General features: G+C 46.2%; 1 protein-coding gene across 6 annotated transcripts in view; it reads right to left on the bottom strand.

Annotated features, from left to right (window-relative positions):
* Window positions 1-1,562: 1,562 nt before the first annotated feature.
* The window catches only part of LOC311142505 (nuclear pore complex protein Nup98-Nup96-like), a 41,729-nt gene continuing 22,764 nt past the window's right edge, over window positions 1,563-20,527 (bottom strand). For 4 of the 6 annotated variants that reach the window (XM_084178162.1, XM_084178163.1, XM_084178165.1 and 1 more), the window contains 11 exons: window positions 19,297-19,550; window positions 16,969-17,150; window positions 16,039-16,271; window positions 15,553-15,825; window positions 15,168-15,325; window positions 14,718-15,001; window positions 14,268-14,489; window positions 4,172-4,413; window positions 3,927-4,081; window positions 3,268-3,379; window positions 1,563-3,086 (listed from right to left, as the gene is read on the bottom strand). In XM_084178162.1, the coding sequence (XP_084034288.1) occupies window positions 2,899-3,086; window positions 3,268-3,379; window positions 3,927-4,081; window positions 4,172-4,413; window positions 14,268-14,489; window positions 14,718-15,001; window positions 15,168-15,325; window positions 15,553-15,825; window positions 16,039-16,271; window positions 16,969-17,150; window positions 19,297-19,550 (2,303 nt within the window). In that variant the 3' untranslated portion in view covers window positions 1,563-2,898. Of the gene's footprint in view, window positions 3,087-3,267; window positions 3,380-3,926; window positions 4,082-4,171; window positions 4,414-14,244; window positions 14,490-14,717; window positions 15,002-15,167; window positions 15,326-15,552; window positions 15,826-16,038; window positions 16,272-16,968; window positions 17,151-19,296; window positions 19,551-20,527 lie in introns of all 6 variants that reach the window. The other 2 variants (XR_014614330.1, XM_084178164.1) reach the window with 2 other exon arrangements.

Here is a 20,527-nt window from a genome sequence, read left to right as displayed (position 1 = left end):
GAGGGCCGAATATCTGCGAGTTTTCGCTCCTCCCTTGTACTTGATTGATTAATTAAGGTCACTAATTAGTAAGGAACTCCCCTCACCTGGTTGTCTAAGCCTTAATTGAAAGGAAAAAACTAAAACCAGCACACACTAGGCCCTCCATGGAATGAGTTTGGCATCCCTGCTGTAGAGAATATACATATATGAAAACATGCATCCTGCTTGCAACAAGGCACTAAAGTAATACTGCAAAAAATGCAGCAAAGCAATTTACTTTTTGTCCTGAATACAGTGTTAAGTTTGGGGCAAATCCAACACAACACATTACTGAGTGCCACTCTCCATATTTTCAAGCATAGTAGTGGCTGCATCATGTTAGGTGTTTGCTTGTAGTCGTTAAGGACTGGGGAGTTTTTCAGGATGAAAAAGAAAAGTAATGGAGCTAAGCACAGGCAAAATCCTAGAGGAAAACCTGGTTCCGTCTGCTTTTCACCAGACATTGGGAGATGAATTCACCTTTAAGCAGGACAATGACCTAAAACACAAAGCAAATATACACTGGAGTTGCTTACCAAGAAGGCAGTGAATGTTCCTGAGTGGCAGAGTTACAGTCTTGACTTAAATCTACTTGGAAATCTATGGCAAGACCTGAAAATGGTTGTCTAGCAATGATCAACAACCAATTTGATGGAGTTTGAAGAATTTAGAAAATTATAATTGGCAAATGTTGCACAATCCAGGTGTGGAAAGCTCTTAGAGACTTAACCAGAAAGACTCACAGCTGTAATCGATGCCAAAGGTGCTTCTATAAAAGTATTGACTCGGGGCTGTGAATAATTATGCAAAAAATATTTATGTATTTCATTTTTCAATAATGAATTAAACATTTTTAAAACATGTTCTCCCTCATTATGGGGTATTGTGTGTAATGGGTGAGAAACAAAATCCATTTAATCCATTTTGAATTCAGGCTGTAATAAAATGCGGAATAAGTCATTGGGTACAAATACTTTCTGAAGGCACTGTAATAATGTGCAGAATGAATGAAAGGTAGGCTACATGCAATACTGTAAATCAGTTTGAAACAAACTCCAATCAAAGACATAACACGAAGCACCGGAGAAGGGTCCAACTGGCACTGACTCCATAACTTCTGTAACATACGAGTATGACACGCCATTAGGTTTTTAAAGATGCATCTGCAAGGAAGGGCAGGTGATGTGAATAATTGAACAGAGAAGGTAGGCCACTTGTCCGATTTCAATGTAATGGTAGCTAAAGCTGCTTGTACCGTGGACACGTCAGGTGGCAGGTACTTAACGCATCCGTCCATCCATTGACACGCATGGTCCCACTCAGCAACCCCCTTCATTGCAAAAAAGCAAGGCACTTCATCTTGAGAAAAGCAAGCACTATAAAAATGCATAAGGCCTTTTAAAAATAGAAAGTAAATGCAGATTCTGCACGATATAGAATAGACTAACTATAGCCTAGAGAAGAATGGCTGCATTACAATAATATGACTAGAAATAAATCTAGTGACGGGTTCAAGATCTGACACGTCGGAGTGCATGAGATAAGGTATAGTATTGAGCATAATTGTTTAATACAATTCTTGACAAAATAGAATGCATTTTATTCAGACTAATAAAAACGTTATCATCACCATCATCACAATCGTGCACAGAGCAACGGCGGCAACAAAAGTCCGGAGACCCTCCTCGTAAAAAGCACTGTGCGCGAGGGCAGCGGTCTCCCGCCCAAAATATACTGCGGCAGCAGCACAACAATCAATAAGTACATACATTTCTCTTGAAAAATCAAAATACAGAAAACTGGAGGTTAAGGGGGAACAAAGGATGAGAATGGAAGCTGTGTTAGTGAAGGTAAGACCAAGTACACCAAGGAATTGTAAATTATAATATGATATATTTCAAACAGACTCCTTGCAAAGACCACAGAGAAAATGGATTGACTCATTAAAACAAACAATTGTTGGATGGCTGATTACAAAAAAAAAAAAAATTCCAATTTTTTTTTTTTACAAACATAGCTCCCATAAAATAGAAATCTGAAACCATATATTTGTGATGAAGTGCTAGTTAGATTCCATTCTCTATCTTTCCATTCGAATACACTCACATACTCTGGGTTTCACCCAAAATACAAAAGAAAACTACAAAAATATATGTTTATCCATTCTCATTTTACATTTTCTCAAGATCTGTTTTGGCATTCAAAAACAATTGTTGATTTCAAGCCTGCTATTTGTACAATATTACATCACTAAAATGAGTCTCCTCCATTTTAAGCTAGATAGATCTTCCCTATGTATACACATATTGACAGTTCATCCCTGACATCTCCCTAACAAAATTGTAAACAATCTTACTATAATGACCTTTATGTTTACATGGGGATGGATGTAAGAGTCAAACAAACACAGTTTGCAGAATGCATTTATACTGAAAACAGATTAATTGCAGGGCGTTACACACACCAGTCAATGAGATTGTCCCTTTAAACAGGGTCAAAGTTTGGGAAAGGAGAGTATCAGGAGGGTTCAGCAGTTCAATATTTAAACACACATCTTACACAAACAAGCGTTTTAGGCCTCTAAGTACAACAAAGCTATACAAAAACATAATGAAATAAAAAACGTACAAGTCATTCATTTCCACACAAACACACACTGAGGAATGCTTCATCCAATAATCTTGTACCATTTTCTTCAGGAGAAACCAAAGCACCAAAGGAGCACGCTGCAAGTCCATCGCTGCATTCTCAAACAAACCCCAGTAGTCCTACTAAACAGTCCCAGATAGTCCCCTCCTACTCCCACTGTTCTCATTGGCTTCAAACAAACTACCTCAGTTGCTATTGGGCGGGGGGCTGTGGGTTCAGGGCAGATCATTAGCTGACAATGAGCTGTCTCAGGTATGATTGGGTGAGGCTGCGGAGCTCCTCGACAGCATAGTCCTCGGGCATGGGCAGACGGCCGATGTGGGGCGCTAGCTGGGACAAGGGGATCACGCCACCCTCACCACCCTGCTGCAGACTCAACACCACACGCAGGATGTTAGCCACACGCTTGGCCATCTCTGGAGACAGGAGAGAGAACAGGGTTAGATAGATCTAGGAACACACACAACCCTAAAGATACAGGAGAGAGAATAGGGTAAGACAGGACCCCACACAGAACATTATATGAACGTTTTGTATCATAGCACTGTCTTAAGATCAGCTGCCCTCTGATTGGCGCAGACAACTCGATCTCCTCACCTGATTGGGCAAGGCGGTCCTTGGCGGTGGAGCAGGGGAGGAGCTCTATCCTGCTGCAGAGAGACGTCACCTCAGTGTGTAGACGCTCCAGCTCATAACCAGCACTGTCCATCTGAATACACACAGAGAGAGAGAGACACATTAATATACCATTCCAGCTGATAAACAGCAATGTTAATCTGAGTACACAGTAGAAACACACTACCATTAACATGCCCAAAGAAGCCTAAATCAATGTGCAAGTGCTCTAGCTCATATCCCACTATTGTCCATCATTATATGACAGAGACAAATAATCAGCAGATTAGCAGCATAGCTAATTGGCTAACATAATTAACAGTAATGGAGTCAACATAATGAAGAAGAAAGACAAGTTGAGCTAGCTGATGCGCTGTGGGACTAGCTTTCAAATGTCTGGACGTGCTGATTATTTTGCCAATTTCAAGGTGAATTTTCGGTTAATTGAGCTGGGATACTGTGGTGACGACTTTTTCTGTGTCTTTTGGGGATTGTGACGGCACATGGCTACAGCTAGCTCAACTGATTAATTTCAATATTGGGGTGAGAAATCTCTTTAGCGCACAAAATTCCACACACTCACAGTATGGTATGTATGGTGTGTTTGTCTGATGTAGTCTAGTCCAGACAGACACACGTACCTGTTGTATGGCGTGTAGGGTCTGCATGACTCTGATGTAGTCCAGGTAGACTCTGCCTGCCGTATCCCAGTCCTGGATCACAGCACTGCGCTCAGGAACCGCAAGCCCCTCCAGGAACTCCAAGAGGTACTCATGGTTATCATTAATTATACACTCTACAGGGGAATCGCACAGAGACAGGGGAACAGGGTTAGAGTGTGTGTGTGTGTGTGTGTGTGTGTGTGTGTGTGTGTTTACAAGCACACCTGAGGCAAGGTGCTGTATGACCAGACTGTGGCAGAGGTTCCAGTGTCCTGCTCTGTACAGGTGAAGTGCCTCTCCGTGTCTGTCTGCGTCTCTTCTGGCTCTGGTAGCCTTGGCCTGGTGGAGCCACTGTTCTGGGATCAGTAGTCTCTCTGTGAGGAAGTGCTCCTTCTGGGCAGACTCCTCCGTCTCCAGCAGGGGGCAGTGCAGCTGCAGCATCTCCCTCACCGCATGCTCACGCAGCCTGGACAGAGGAGAAAGACATGGTAGCTTGTTAACTTTATTACTTTACATGTTGTAAGTTTTCCAACAGCACATGCTCACGTAGTAATGTGTAAGCTTGCCTGAGACATGATTACTTCCTTTAGCTCCCAGAGCACAGAGGGCTAACATTGCGCGGACAAGTCGGGGTTGAACTTTGAACTCAGCTGGTCACAGTAGCACTTGTGAGATTATGATGAATCATTGTCAGCCCGTCTGTCCATCCAGGTCATTTGCTGAGAGCACTGACCCTCAAATTCTCCACTGACTCATCAACTTAACCATCCTCATGACTAGGCGGCAGGTAGCCTGGCGGGTAGGAGCATTGGGCCAGTAACCGAAATGTTGTTGGATCGAATCCCCGAGCTGACAAGGTAAAAAAATATGTCGTTCTGGTGCTGAGCAAGGCAGTTAACCCACTGTTCCCCGGGCGCCGAAGACGTGGATATCGATTAAGGCACCTCTCTGATTCAAAGGGGTTGGGTTAAATGCGGAAGACCCATTTCAGTTGAATGCATTCAGTTGTACAACTGACTAGGTATCCCCCTTTCCCTAATAAGTAAACAACGTTGAGTGTGGGAAGTCTGTGTGTGTGTCTATGAGTGTGATACACTATATACACTACCGGCCAAAAGTTTTAGAACACCTACTCATTCCAGGGTTTCTTTATTTTTACTATTTTCTACATTGTAGAATAATAGTGAAGACATCAACACTATGAAATAACACATATGGAATCATGTAGTAACCAAAAAGGTGTTAAACAAATCAAAATTCATTTTAGATTTGAGATTCTTCAAAATAGCCACCCTTTGCCTTGATGACAGCTTCGCACACTCTTTGGATTCTCTCAACCAGCTTCATGAGGTAGTCACATAGAATGCATTTCAATTAACAGGTGTGCCGCCTTCTTAAAAGTTATATTGTGGAATTTCTTTCCTTCTTAATGCGTTTGAGCCAATCAGTTGTGTTGTGACAAGGTAAGGGGGTATACAGAAGATAGCACTATTTTGTAAAAGACCAAGTCCATATTATGGCAAGAACAGCTCAAATAAGCAAAGAGAAACGACAGTCCATTATTATTTTAAGACATGAAGGTCAGTCAATATGGAAAAGGTTGAAAGTTTCTTCAAGTGCAGTCGCAAAAACCATCAAGCGCTATGATGAAACTGGCTCTCATGAGGACCGCCACAGGAATGGAAGACCCAGATTTACCTCTGCTGCAGAGGATAAGTTCATTAGAGTTACCAGCCTCAGAAATTGCAGCCCAAATAAATGCTTCACAGAGTTCAAGTAACAGACACATCTCAACATCAACTGTTCAGAGGAGACTGTGTGAATCAGGCCTTCATTACGTTTTTTTTTGGGCGGGTCATGTTTCGGAGGACGCATGACTCGACCTTCACCTCCTGAGCACGTTGGGGAGTTGCAACGATGAGACAAGATCGAAATTGGGGAGAAAAAGGGAGTATTAGGCTTAATCTGTGTCCGGGAAACTGCCCCTAGAGTTTTTAATTATTTTTGACTGCTTTGGTCCTCCATATATAATGAGGTCTGTAGGTGACTTTGGCAAATCTAACGCTTACAAAACTGTCAATATGGGGAAGGTCGAAGGATAGTGAGGGTTTCTGGATACTGGTCAGGTGAGGTTGTGTTTCTCTAGCGGGAGGTAAGCTTGGCTTCTTATATGGTGTCGAGTAAAGCTTAAACCATGTATTTAGATTGTAGGTAGTTTATCTAGGTAGTTATTGTAGGTTATTGTAGGTAAGTATTGTATTCGGCTGAGCCCGGTGAAGAACGAGGCTAGCTAACCCACTACCTGGACCAATAAAGCTAGCTAGTTAGCGGGTAGCTACTGGTACCTATTAGCAACTGTGGATAGTTGTTTCCAATGTTATTTCACACTTAAGAGTACCTGTAATTATGCCAGCTAGCTACCTACCATTCAGCTGTTTTTCTAACCTCATTATCGGAAGCGTTAACGTTAGGTAGTTAGTAGCTACTGTACTCGAAATGTAGTTAGCTTGCTGCTACCTGGATAGCTAACAAAACAATAGCTGGAACAACCTAGCTGTAATATTTGGAGACGCTTTCTCTTCGTTGGGACAGACGCGAACTGGCTGAATCGATTCAGTGGCTAGCTTTGCACTTAACTGGCTAACAGTAGCTACTAAAGGGTAAGCTATAACCTACATTTATTTTTGTTTTGTTTTTACATACTGGTAACCAGAGTCGTTCAAGGGAATTCGGGACATGGGTGACTAGTTAATGTTAGCTTGGCTCCCTCTGTGTGTTTCGTGCTGTGGGAGGAGGGGTTGGTTAGTTGGCAGAGAGCAATGGCTAGCTAGTATGCTAACTATTCTAGCTAACTAACTGACTGAATAAGTTGACGACGTACTCACTCAAACTGTCAAAACTTTACACAACGTTAGACACGGACACGAATGATCTGTTTGGCGTGTTAACACACTGGTGGTTTGTTGTAACCGAGTATTGGTGCTAAACCGTTTTATTGGAGGCTGGCATGCTAGTTGGCTATGGCGTCATAGGATTCGGTGCCCTGGACGGTTTTCACGGAAGAATACTGTACCAAGTTAGCTAGCTGAATAAACTAAGTTGGAGTCTATTCTTAGAAAACATTGAACTGCTGTAGTTTACAACAATTATAATTTCTAAAGTGGAAGTTGGGAGAGTTATATTTTTGTGTTTCAGTGACACGTAAGTGAGGGAGGCCCCGCTCTCTCGCTTTCCCAGATGTTTAGTTCATTTCATTCTGATCTCCTTTGCATTATTGTAGCCTTTTTCTGTAGTCTGTCAACTATGTGACTTTCTATCCCTGTTCTCTCCTCTCTGCACAGGACATACAAACGCTTCACACCGTGTGGCTGCTGCCACTCTAATCTGGTGGTCCCTGCGCGCACGACCCACGTGGAGTTCCAGGTCTCCGTCAGCCTCTGGAACTGCCGTTCTGCGGCCAACAAGGCAGAGTTCATCTCAGCCTATGCTACCCTCCAGTCCCTCGACTTCTTGGCGCTGACGGAAACATGGATTACCACAGAAAACAATGCTACTCCTACTGCTCTTTCCTCGTCTGACCATGTGTTCTCGCATACCCCGAGAGCATCTGGTCAGCGCGGCGGTGGCACAGGAATCCTCATCTCTCCCAAGTGGACATTCTCTCTCTCTTTCTCCCCTGACCCATCTGTCTATCTCCTCATTTGAATTCCATGCTGTCAGTCACTAGCCCATTCAAGCCATTCATCCTTGTCATTTATCGCCCTCCAGGTTCCCTTGGAGAGTTAATCAATGAGCTTGACGCCTTGATAAATTCCTTTCCTGAGGATGGCTTACCCCTCACAGTTCTGGGTGACGTTAACCTCCCTACGTCTGCCTTTGACTAATTTCTCTCTGCCTCCTTCTTTCCACTCCTTTCCTCTTTTGACCTCACCCTCTCACCGTCCCCCCCTACTCACAAGGCAGGCAATACGCTTGACCTCATTTTTACTAGATGCTGTTCTTCTACTAATCTCACTGCAACTCCCCTCCAAGTCTCCGACCACTACTTTGTATCCTTTTCTCTCTCGCTCTCCTCCAACACTACTCATTCTGCCCCTACTCCGATGGTAATGTGCCGTCGCAACCTTCGCTCTCTCTCTCCCGCTACTCTCTCCTCTTCCAGCCTATCATCATTCCCTCTGCTAAATCCTTCTCCCTCCGATCTCCTGATTCTGTCTCCTCAACCCTCCTCTCCTCCCTTTCTGCATCTTTTGACTCTCTTTGTCCCCTATCCTCCCGGCTGGCTCGGTCCTCCCCTTCTGCTCCGTGGCTTGACGACTCATTGCAAGCTCACAGAAGAGGGCTCCGGGCAGCCGAGCGGAAATGGAGGAAAACTAGACTCCCTGCGGACCTGTCATCTTTTCACTCCCTCCTCTCTACATTCTCTTCCTCTGTTTCCGCTGCTAAAGCCACTTTCTACCACTCTAAAATTCAAGCCTCTGCCTCTAACCCTAGGAAGCTCTTTGCCACCTTCTCCTCCCTGCTGAATCCTCCTCCTCCTCCTCCCCCTCCCTCTCTGTGGATGACTTCGTCAACCATTTTGAAAAGAAGGTTGACGACATCCGATCCTCATTCATTAAGTCAAATGACACCGCTGGTCCTGCTCACACAGCCCTACCCTATGCTTTGACTTCTTTCTCCCCTCTCTCTCCAGATGAAATCTTGCGACTTCTGACAGCCGGCCGCCCAACAACCTGCCCGCTTGACCCTATCCCCTCCTCTCTTCTCCAGACAATTTCCGGAGACCTTCTCCCTTACCTCACCTCGCTGATCAACTCATCCTTGACCGCTGGCCATGTCCCTTCCATCTTCAAGAGAGCGAGAGTTGCACCCCTCCTCAAAAAACCTACACTCGATCCCTCCGATGTCAACAACTACAGAACATTTCCCTTCTTTATTTTCTCTCCAAAACTCTTGAGCGTGCCGTCTCTAGCCAACTCTCCTGCCATCTCTCTCAGAATGACCTTCTTGATCCAAACCAGTCAGGTTTCAAGACTGGTCATTCAACTGAGACTGCTCTTCTCTGTGTCATGGAGGCTCTCCGCACTGCTAAAGCTAACTCTCTCTCCTCTGCTCTTATCCTTCTAGACCTATCCGCTGCCTTTGATACTGTGAACCATCAGATCCTCCTCTCCACCCTCTCCGAGTTGGGCATCTCCGGCGCTGCTCCCTCTTGGATTGCATCCTACCTGACAGGTCGCTCCTACCAGGTGGCGTGGCAAGAATCTGTCTCCGCACCACGTGCTCTCACCACTGGTGTCCCCCAGGGATCAGTTCTAGGCCTTCTCCTATTCTCTCTATACACCAAGTCACTTGGCTCTGTCATATCCTCACATGGTCTCTCCTATCATTGCTACGCAGACGACACACAATTCATTTTCTCCTTTCCCCCTTCTGATAACCAGGTGGCGAATCGCATCTCTGGCAAACATATCAGTGTGGATGTCGGGTCACCACCTCAAGCTCAACCTCGGCAAGACGGAGCTGCTCTTCCTCCCGGGGAAGGACTGCCCGCTCCATGAACTCGCCATCACGGTTGACAACTCCATTGTGTCCTCCTCCCAGAGTGCAAAGAACCGTGGCGTGACCCTGGACAACACCCTGTCGTTCTCCACTAACATCAAAGCGGTGACCCGATCCTGCAGATTCATGCTCTACAACATTCGCAGAGTACGACCCTAATTTACATAAAAAGTAGCACAGGTCCAAATCCAGGCACTTGTCATCTCCCGTCTGGATTACTGCAACTCGCTGTTGGCTGTGCTCCCTGCCTCTGCAATTAAACCCCTATAACTTATCCAGAACGCTGCAGCCCGTTTGGTGTTCAACCTTCCCAAGTTCTCTCATGTCACCCCGCTCCTCCGCACACTCCACTGGCTTCCAGTTGAGGCTCGCATCTACTACAAGACCATGGTGCTTGCCTACGGAGCTGTGAGGGGACCTCCTTACCTTCAGGCTCTGATCAGACCCTACACCCAAACAAGGGCACTACGTTCAATCACCTCTGTCCTGCTAGCTCCCCTACCTCTACGGAAGCACAGTTCCCGCTCAGCCCAGTCAAAGCTATTCGCTGCTCTGGCACCCCAATGGTGGAACAAGCTCCCCCACGACGCCAGGACAGCGGAGTAACTGACCACCTTCCGGAGACACTTGAAACCCTCCCTCTTTAAGGAATACCTGGAATAGTATAAAGTAATCCTTCTTCCCCCACCCCCCCAAAAAAAACAACTAAAGTGGTTGTCCCACTGGCTATCATACAGTGGGGGAAAAAGTATTTAGTCAGCCACCAATTGTGCAAGTTCTCCCACTTAAAAAGATGAGAGGCCTGTAATTTTCATCATAGGTACACTTTTTTCTCCAGAAAATCACATTGTAGGATTTTTAATGAATTTATTTGCAAATTATGGTGGAAAATAAGTATTTGGTCACCTACAAACAAGCAAGATTTATGGCTCTCACAGACCTGTAACTTCTTCTTTAAGAGGCTCCTCTGTCCTCCACTCGTTACCTGTATTAATGGCACCTGTTTGAACTTGTTATCAGTATTAAAGACACCTGTCCACAACCTCAAACAGTCACACTCCAAACTCCACTATGGCCAAGACCAAAGAGCTGTCAAAGGACACCAGAAACAAAATTGTAGACCTGCACCAGGCTGGGAAGACTGAATCTGCAATAGGTAAGCAGCTTGGTTTGAAGAAATCAACTGTGGGAGCAATTATTAGGAAATGGAAGACATACAAGACCACTGATAATCTCCCTCGATCTGGGGCTCCACGCAAGATCTCACCCCGTGGGGTCAAAATGATCACAAGAACGGTGAGCAAAAATCCCCCACACGGGGGGACCTAGTGAATGACCTGCAGAGAGCTGGGACCAAAGTAACAAAGCCTACCATCAGTAACACACTACGCCGCCAGGGACTCAAATCCTGCAGTGCCAGACGTGTCCCCCTGCTTAAGCCAGTACATGTCCAGGCCCGTCTGAAGTTTGCTAGAGTGCATTTGGATGATCCAGAAGAGGATTGGGAGAATGTCATATGGTCAGATGAAACCAAAATATAACTTTTTGGTAAAAACTCAACTCGTCGTGTTTGGAGGACAAAGAATGCTGAGTTGCATCCAAAGAACACCATACCTACTGTGAAGCATGGGGGTGGAAACATCATGCTTTGGGGCTGTTTTTCTGCAAAGGGACTAGGACGACTGATCCGTGTAAAGGAAAGAATGAATGGGGCCATGTATCGTGAGATTTTGAGTGAAAACCTCCTTCCATCAGCAATGGCATTGAAGATGAAACGTGGCTGGGTCTTTCAGCATGACAATGATCCCAAACATACCGCCCGGGCAACCAAGGAGTGGCTTCGTAAGAAGCATTTCAAGGTCCTGGAGTGGCCTAGCCAGTCTCCAGGTCTCAACCCCATAGAAAATCTTTGGAGGGAGTAGAAAGTCCGTGTTGCCCAGCGACAGCCCCAAAACATCACTGCTCTAGAGGATATCTGCATGGAGGAATGGGCCAAAATACCAGCAACAGTGTGTGAAAACCTTGTGAAGACTTACAGAAAACGTTTGACCTGTGTCATTGCCAACAAAGGTTATATAACAAAGTATTGAGAAACTTTTGTTATTGACCAAATACTTATTTTCCACCATAATTTGCAAATAAATTCATTAAAAATCCTACAATGTGATTTTCTGGATTTGTTTTTCTCATTTTGTCTGTAATAGTTGACGTGTACCTATGATGAAAATTACAGGCCTCTCATCTTTTTATGTGGGAGAACTTGCACAATTGGTGGCTGACTAAATACTTTTTTTCCCCACTGTAAGTTGAATGCACCAATTTGTAAGTCGCTCTGGATAAGAGCGTCTGCTAAATGATGTAAATGTAAATGGTCAAATTGCTGCAAAGAAACCACTACTAAAGGACACCAATAAGAAGAAGAGACTTGCTTTGGCCAAGAAACACGAGCGATGGACATTAGACCGGTGTAAATCTGACCTTTGGTCTTGAGTGCAAATTTGAGATTTTTCGGTGTCTTTGTGAGACGCGGTGTGGGTGAACGGATGATCTCCGCATGTGTATTTCCCACAGTAAAGCATGGAGGAGGAGGTGTTATGGTGTGGGGGTGCTTTGCTGGTGACACTGTCTGTGATTTATTTAGAATTCAAGGCACACTTAACCAGCATGGCTACCACAGCATTCTGCAGCGATACGCCATCCCATCTGGTTTGGGCTTAGTGGGACTATAATTTCATTTTCAACAGGACAATGAACCAACACACCTTCAGGCTGTGTAAGGGCTATTTTACAAAGAAGAAGAGTGATGGAGTGCTGCATCAGATGACCTGGCCTCCAAAATCCCCCGACCTCACCCAAATTGAGATGGTTTGGGATGAGTCGGACCGCAGAGTGAAGGAAAAGCAGCCAACAAGTGCTCAGCATGTGGGAACTCCTTTAAGACTGTTGGAAAAGCATTCCAGGTGAAGCTGGTTGAGAGACTGCCAAGAGATGTAAAGCTGTCATCAAGGCAAAGAGTTTCTATTTGAAGAATCTCAAATATAAAATATATTTTGATTTGTTTAACACTTTATGGGTTACTACATGATTCCGTATGTGTTATTTCACAGTTTTGATGTCTTCACTATTATTCTACAATGTAGAAAATAGTAAAAATAAAAGAAAAACCCTTGAATGAATAGGTATTCTAAAACTTTTGAGGTAGTGTATAGACAAAAGTATGTGGGGACACCTTCAAATTAGTGGATTGGGCTATTTCAGCCACACCCGTTGCTGACAGGGGTAAAATCGAGCACACAGCCATGCAATTTTCATAGACAAACATTGGCAATAGAATGGCCCGTACTAAAGAGCTCAGTGACTTTCAATGTGGCACCGTCATAGGACGCCACCTTTCCAACAAGTCAGTTTGTCAAATTTCTGCCCTGCTAGAGCTGCCTGGTCAACTGTAAGTGCTGTTATTGTGAAGTGGAAATGTCTAGGAGCAACAACGGCACAGCCGCGACGTGGTAGGCCATACAAGCTCACAGAACGGGACCGCAGAGTGCTGAAGCTCATAAAAATCGTCCGTCCTTGGTTGCAACACTCACTACAGAGTTCCAAACGGCCTCTGGAAGCAACGTCAGCACAATAACTGTTCGTCGGGAGCTTCATGAAATGGGTTTCCATGGCCGAGCAGCCGCACACAAGCCTAAGATCACGATGCGCAATACCAAGTGTCGGCTGGAGTGCTGTAAAGCTCGCTGACATTGGACTCTGAAGCAGTGGAAACGCATTCTCTGGTTTAAGTCAGTAATCCACTCTGCGTACTCGTGCAGGGAGGCCACACCGCTCTGGGGCTGGATGAAGGGGCAGACCCCCTCTGTACTGATGCTGCTGTGCTTCAGGCCGATCTCCAGGGGCCGCTGGTCCACCGCCTGGCTCTCCTCGCTGTCCCGCGGCTCCAGACCAACCACCTGCTCGATCACCACCTTGAACGGACTGTCTGACAGTCTGTATAGTGAAAGATAGAAATATGGGGGAGAGAGAGATGGAGACAGAGGAAGGAGGAATGTTGACACGACACTCCTACAGTGCCTGTGTAGATATTTACATTTTAATGAAGAAACGCGTTCTCTGGAGTGATAAATCACGCTTCACCATCTGGTAGTCCGACGGACGAATCTGGGTTTGACAGATGCCAGCAGAAAGCTACCTACCCGAATGCATAGTGCCAATTGTAAAGTTTGGTAGAGGAGGAATATGGTCTGGGACTGTTTTTTATGGGTCGGACTAGGCCCCTTAGTTCCAGTGAAGGGACATTTTAAAGCTACAGCATACAATAACATTCTAGACGATTCTGTGCTTCCAACTTTGTGGCAACAGTTTGGGGAAGGCCCTTCCCTGTTTCAGCATGACAATGCCCCCGTGCACAAAGCGAGGTCCATACAAAAATTAGATCGGTGTGGAAGAACTTGACTGGCCTGCATAGCCCTGACCTCAACCCCATCGAACACTTTTGGGATAAATTGGAACGCCGACAGCGAGCCAGGCCTAATCGCCCAACATCAGTGCCCAACCTCACTAATGCTCTTGTGGCTGAATGGAAGCATGTTCCCACAGCAATGTTTCAACATCTAGTGGAAAGCCTTCCCAGAAGAGTGGAAGTTGTTACAGTATAGGAGCAAAGGGGGGACCAACTCCATATTGATGCCCATGATTTTGGAATGAGATGTTCGACGAGCAGGGGTCCACATACTTTTGGTCATGTAGTGTACGTACGCGTTGTCAGGTATGTGCAGCAGTACGTAGATGGCCATGTCCCAGAGGCCAGCACTCTCCAGCTGGGCAGCGTAGCTGGTGTGTATGAGGCCTTGTCGGGCGGGGCTGAGGTGTGTGTAGTGCAGCGCCTGCAGGACCGACCACAGGTGCCAGCTCAGACGGTAGTCCAGACGCTTCCACGTCACCGTCAGGGGGTCCAACAACTGCTGCAGGCTGTAGTGCCTGGGAGAGAGAGGGAGGCATCACTTATCATTTAAACTCCACTCTAGAGGTAGTTTACTTTTATTCTGTTAATCTGCTTGAGAATGATAATGTAGTATTTGTTCTAGTCAGAGAAACCTACAGCCCCACTCCAGCCCTTAGTAAAGCACAATAATTTATTTTGAGAAACCTATGCAGTGCATTATGGGAAGTGTATGTAGGCGCAGTGTGTTGTGGGTAGTGTAGTACCTGTCGCTGTAGAGTTTGAGCAGGTGGAAGCAGATATCGTAAAGCGGCCGTTTAGACTCTTCCTCCTCCATGTCCAGCTGGTCTGATTGGTCAAGGTAGGGGGGCAGGGGGGCGCAGGCGTACTTCTGACCCTTAGCAGAGCCCTGGAAGGCAGCCTCGTACTTGGCCAGGGCGTCAGCGATGGAGGCAGTGGGAGGCAGCACGTACCACAGGTGGACCGCCACACAACGCTTCCAGTCCAGCTCTGAACACACGTTCACCACACAGTCTGTAGACTGCCACACCTAGAGAGACAGCACATACAGCTCAGAAAACATTTATTGTTCCTGTATTTTACAACAAATTATGTGGACTGCAAAACCTACACACACACACGACAATCCAGTTAATGGCGGTCTGAACACAACACACAACGAACGGCAACAGCTGGACACACACCGGGTTACTTACAGGTTTCCCAGCGAGAAGGGCAAAGATGCGTAGCCTCTCCTCTGGCAGGAAGGAGTCTGTCTGCATCCTGTTCCAGTCACTAAGCTGCAGCGCCAGCAGCTCCCGGCCGTACTGAGAGCCCACCGCCTGGGACAGCAGCAGAGAGAGACGGTGGTCCCCTACACACAGGTTAAAGACAACAATGAGATCCTACAACCTGGCCCAACGGTTTCGTAAGACGCCACAGGTCTGCAGCAGGGTTTATCTTCCTACCCCTCCCCTCATCCATTCCTTTGTCTTCCCGATCTCTGTCCCCCTGATCCCCCTTCCTTTCCTCAACATCCCCTCAATTTCCAATTCCAATCCCCCCCCACCTCTGTCACCCCTCCAATCCCCCTCTCCTCACCACTCTTCTGAGCCAGCCTGCAGGCGTCACTGATGCCGTGTCCAGTCAGGTAGCTGAAGATGGCCTCCACGTTTCCTCCCCCCTGGTTCAAGCCCACCTCCTGCTCGATCCTCTGGGTGGCGCTGTGGGACAGCCAGGCTGAGAAGCTCCTTCTCCTCTCCAGCCGCTGCAGGTAGCCACTGGTACCAGGCTCTGGCTCAGTCTCTGCCGAACCCAGTCGGCCCCACAGGGCCTCACACAAAGTCCACACCTGAGCCCAGTGACCCAGGACTGCTACAGAGAGAGAGATAGAGAGATAGAGAGATAGAGATAGAGAATAGCATTAGCAAGCATATATTTTTAAATATCTGAACACATTGAGACAGCCATGGGAGAGAGGATTAAAACAGATATATACAGGGTTGATGTCAGAATCATAGGGAAGTTTTGGAATTTGACCAATAATGAATGTGCACCATCTACCATCGTGTGTGTTGCATCTCTTACCATCTCCAGCGCCAGCCTCCTGGTTGAGGTCAGTAATCCAATCTGCGTACTCGTGCAGGGAGGCCACACCGCTCTGGGGCTGGATGAAGGGGCAGGCCCCCTCTGTACTGATGCTGCTGTGCTTCAGGCCGATCTCCAGGGGACGTTGGTACACCGCCTGGCTCTCCTCACTGTCCCGCGGCTCCAGACCAACCACCTGCTCGATCACCACCTTGAACGGACTGTCTGACAGTCTGTATAGTGAAAGAGAAAGATGGGGGAGAGAGCGAGATGGAGCCAGAGGAGAGGAAGGAGGAATGTTTAGGCTTTAGTTTCGATCTCTCTAAACAAACCTCAAAACACTCCTTTCATACAAGTCTGGATCCCATTCCGACACGACACTCCTACAGTGCCTGTGTAGATTTTGTAATTTAATTGTATCCTTATTTTACCAGGTAAGTTGACTGAGAACACATTCTCATTTACAGCAACAACCTGGGGAATAGTTATAGCGGAGAGGAAGATGAATGAGCCAATTGGAAGCTGGGGCTGATTAGGTGGCCATGATGGTATGAGGGCCAGATTGGGAACTTAGCCAGGACACTGGGGTGAACACCCCTACTCTTATGATAAGTGCCATGGGATCTTTAGTGACCACAGAGAGTCAGGACACCCGTTTAATGTCCCATCTGAAAGACGGCACCATACACAGGGCAATGTCCCCTATCACTGCCCTGGGGAATTCAGATATTTTATTAAATTTTTGACCAGAGGAAAGAGTGCCTCCTACTGGCCCTCCAACACCACTTCCAGCAGCATCTTGTCTCCCAGCCAGGGACCGACCAGGACCAACCCTGCTTAGCTTCAGAGGCAAGCTAGCAGTGGGATGCAGGGTGGTATGCTGCTGGACAAGTGGTCTGATGACAGTGGTCTGGTGTGTGTGTTGCTTACGGTTTGCTCTTGGCAGGTTTGGGCAGGAATCCAAAGCCTCCAGCTCCTGTGTCTCCGTGGTCCTGCTCCTTGTCCCCGGCCCCACTCAGCCCGTCTCCACAGTGGACCAGAGTCCAGCCAGGACCCCAGCCCACCCGAAACGACCGGCCCGTGAACAAAGCTGCATCCATCAGCAGACGGCCCTGGATGGACGGAATGGATTTATTATCACTACCCATACTGTACAGCCATATTCACACATAATAAACAGTCGATTCGTTAAAATTACCCAGCAAATCTCCTTCATATTCTTGATGTAAAGTTTCATTGCTTTGCCCCATGTACCTCTGTATGTATCCTTGTGTAATCGGTCTACTGTACCATCTGATATTTCAACTCTTAACTATTACAATTGTATCATGATGTGTCTAGAAAGGCACCTGACAAATTAAATGTATTATTACTATTAGTATAGGGATGCAAAATTCCAGTAACTTTCCCAAAATTCCCAGGTTTTCCAGAAATCCTGGTTGGAGGATTCCGGATGTCCTGCTTAGTACTTTTTTTAAAAATGTATGCACTCACTAACTGTAAGTCGCTCTGGATAAGAGCGTCTGCTAAATGACTAAAATGTAAATGTAAAATGTACTTAATTCCGTTAACCTTCCAACCGGGAGTTCTGGAAAAATTAAGGAATTTTGGGAAAGTTACAGGAAATGTAGTACATTAGAAGTACAGTGGGGAAAAAAGTATTTAGTCAGCCACCAATTGTGCAAGTTCTCCCACTTAAAAAGATGAGAGGCCTGTAATTTTCATCATAGGTACACGTCAACTATGACAGACAAAATGAGAGAAAGAAATCCAGAAAATCACATTGTAGGATTTTTAATGAATTTATTTGCAAATTATGGTGGAAAATAAGTATTTGGTCAATAACAAAAGTTTCTCAATACTTTGTTATATACCCTTTGTTGGCAATGACACAGGTCAAACGTTTTCTGTAAGTCTTCACAAGGTTTTCACACACTGTTGCTGGTATTTTGGCCCATTCCTCCATGCAGATCTCCTCTAGAGCAGTAATGTTTTGGGGCTGTCGCTGGGCAACACGGACTTTCAACTCCCTCCAAAGATTTTCTATGGGGTTGAGATCTGGAGACTGGCTAGGCCACTCCAGGACCTTGAAATGCTTCTTACGAAGCCACTCCTTCGTTGCCCGGGCGGTATGTTTGGGATCATTGTCATGCTGAAAGACCCAGCCACGTTTCATCTTCAATGCCCTTGCTGATGGAAGGAGGTTTTCACTCAAAATCTCACGATACATGGCCCCATTCATTCTTTCCTTTACACGGATCAGTCGTCCTGGTCCCTTTGCAGAAAAACAGCCCCAAAGCATGATGTTTCCACCCCCATGCTTCACAGTAGGTATGGTGTTCTTTGGATGCAACTCAGCATTCTTTGTCCTCCAAACACGACGAGTTGAGTTTTTACCAAAAAGTTATATTTTGGTTTCATCTGACCATATGACATTCTCCCAATCCTCTTCTGGATCATCCAAATGCACTCTAGCAAACTTCAGACGGGCCTGGACATGTACTGGCTTAAGCAGGGGGACACGTCTGGCACTGCAGGATTTGAGTCCCTGGCGGCGTAGTGTGTTACTGATGGTAGGCTTTGTTACTTTGGTCCCAGCTCTCTGCAGGTCATTCACTAGGTCCCCCCGTGTGGTTCTGGGATTTTTGCTCACCGTTCTTGTGATCATTTTGACCCCACGGGGTGAGATCTTGCGTGGAGCCCCAGATCGAGGGAGATTATCAGTGGTCTTGTATGTCTTCCATTTCCTAATAATTGCTCCCACAGTTGATTTCTTCAAACCAAGCTGCTTACCTATTGCAGATTCAGTCTTCCCAGCCTGGTGCAGGTCTACAATTTTGTTTCTGGTGTCCTTTGACAGCTCTTTGGTCTTGGCCATAGTGGAGTTTGGAGTGTGACTGTTTGAGGTTGTGGACAGGTGTCTTTTATACTGATAACAAGTTCAAACAGGTGCCATTAATACAGGTAACGAGTGGAGGACAGAGGAGCCTTTTAAAGAAGAAGTTACAGGTCTGTGAGAGCCAGAAATCTTGCTTGTTTGTAGGTGACCAAATACTTATTTTCCACCATAATTTGCAAATAAATTCATTAAAAATCCTACAATGTGATTTTCTGGATTTTTTTCCTCAATTTGTCTGTCATAGTTAACGTGTACCTATGATGACAATTACAGGCCTCTCTCATCTTTTTAAGTGGTAGAACTTGCACAATTGGTGGCTGACTAAATACTTTTTTTCCCCACTGTATATCTATCAATACCTTCCCCAGTGTGACTGAGTTCTCTAGGTCCACAGGTCCCCCCAGGCGTCGAGCCCCCACCGTCCGTACAGTGGCCTCGGCCGTTGGGGCCGGCAACAGGAAGGAGGGCCAGGGGGAGACCCGCGAGGGATCAGGCACCGCCGGCGACGCCCGAGACATGGACTGCCTCCCGGGAAGGCCCCTACCGAAGGGCACGTCATGGTGCTGAAAGAAGAGACCTGTACCGCTGAAACGAGTCTGCAGGAGACCACCAACTGGAGAGAGAGAGAGAGCAAGGGAGAGACAGGAAAGAGGGGAAAGAGAGGGAAGAGAGGGGAAAGAGAGCTCAATGAGCAAAATCAAACTGAAAGACAGTCCACACTATCTAAGTAAACCACCTTTAATTCATCTAATAGTAAAGCTTCATGCAAAAGGACTGCTATATTAACATATTAGATATGTTAGGGTCTGTAAGTGAAGGATGGCTGACATTTTTGGGGGTAGATCAGCTTAATATTGCAGATATATTGTAACTATATATAAAGATTGTAATATATATATAAAGTATTTGATCCCCTGCTGATTTTGTACGTTTGCCCACTGACAAAAAATCCAGAAAAACGCATGTCAAAAATGTTATAAATTGATTTGTATTTTAATGAGGGAAATAAGTATTTGACCCCTCTGCAAAACATGACTTAGTACTTGGTGGCAAAACCCTTGTTGGCAATCACAGAGGTCAGACGTTTCTTGTATTTGGCCACCAGGTTTGCACACATCTCAGGAGGGATTTTGTCCCACTCCTCTTTGCAGATCTTCTCCAAGTCATTAAGGTTTCGAGGCTGACGTTTGGCAACTCAAACCTTCAGCTCCCTCCACAGATTTTGGCTAGGCCACTCCAGGACCTTAATGTGCTTCTTCTTGAGCCACTCCTTTGTTGCCTTGGCCGTGTGTTTTGGGTCATTGTCATGCTGGAATACCCATCCACGACCCATTTTCAATGCCCTGGCTGAGGGAAGGAGGTTCTCACCCAAGATTTGACGGTACATGGCCCGTCCATCGTCCCTTTGATGCGGTGAAGTTGTCCTGTCCCCTGAGCAGAAAAACACTGCCAAAGCATAATGTTTCCACCTCCATGTTTGACGATGGGGATGGTGTTCTTGGGGTCATAGGCAGCATTCCTCCTCCTCCAAACACGGCGAGTTGAGTTGATGCCAAAGAGCTCCATTTTGGTCTCATCTGACCACAACAC

The sequence above is a fragment of the Coregonus lavaretus genome (genome assembly GCF_964263955.1).
Source record: "Coregonus lavaretus genome assembly, chromosome: 15".
Taxonomy (NCBI): domain Eukaryota; kingdom Metazoa; phylum Chordata; class Actinopteri; order Salmoniformes; family Salmonidae; genus Coregonus; species Coregonus lavaretus.
This window is presented reverse-complemented; position numbering and strand designations above follow the sequence as displayed.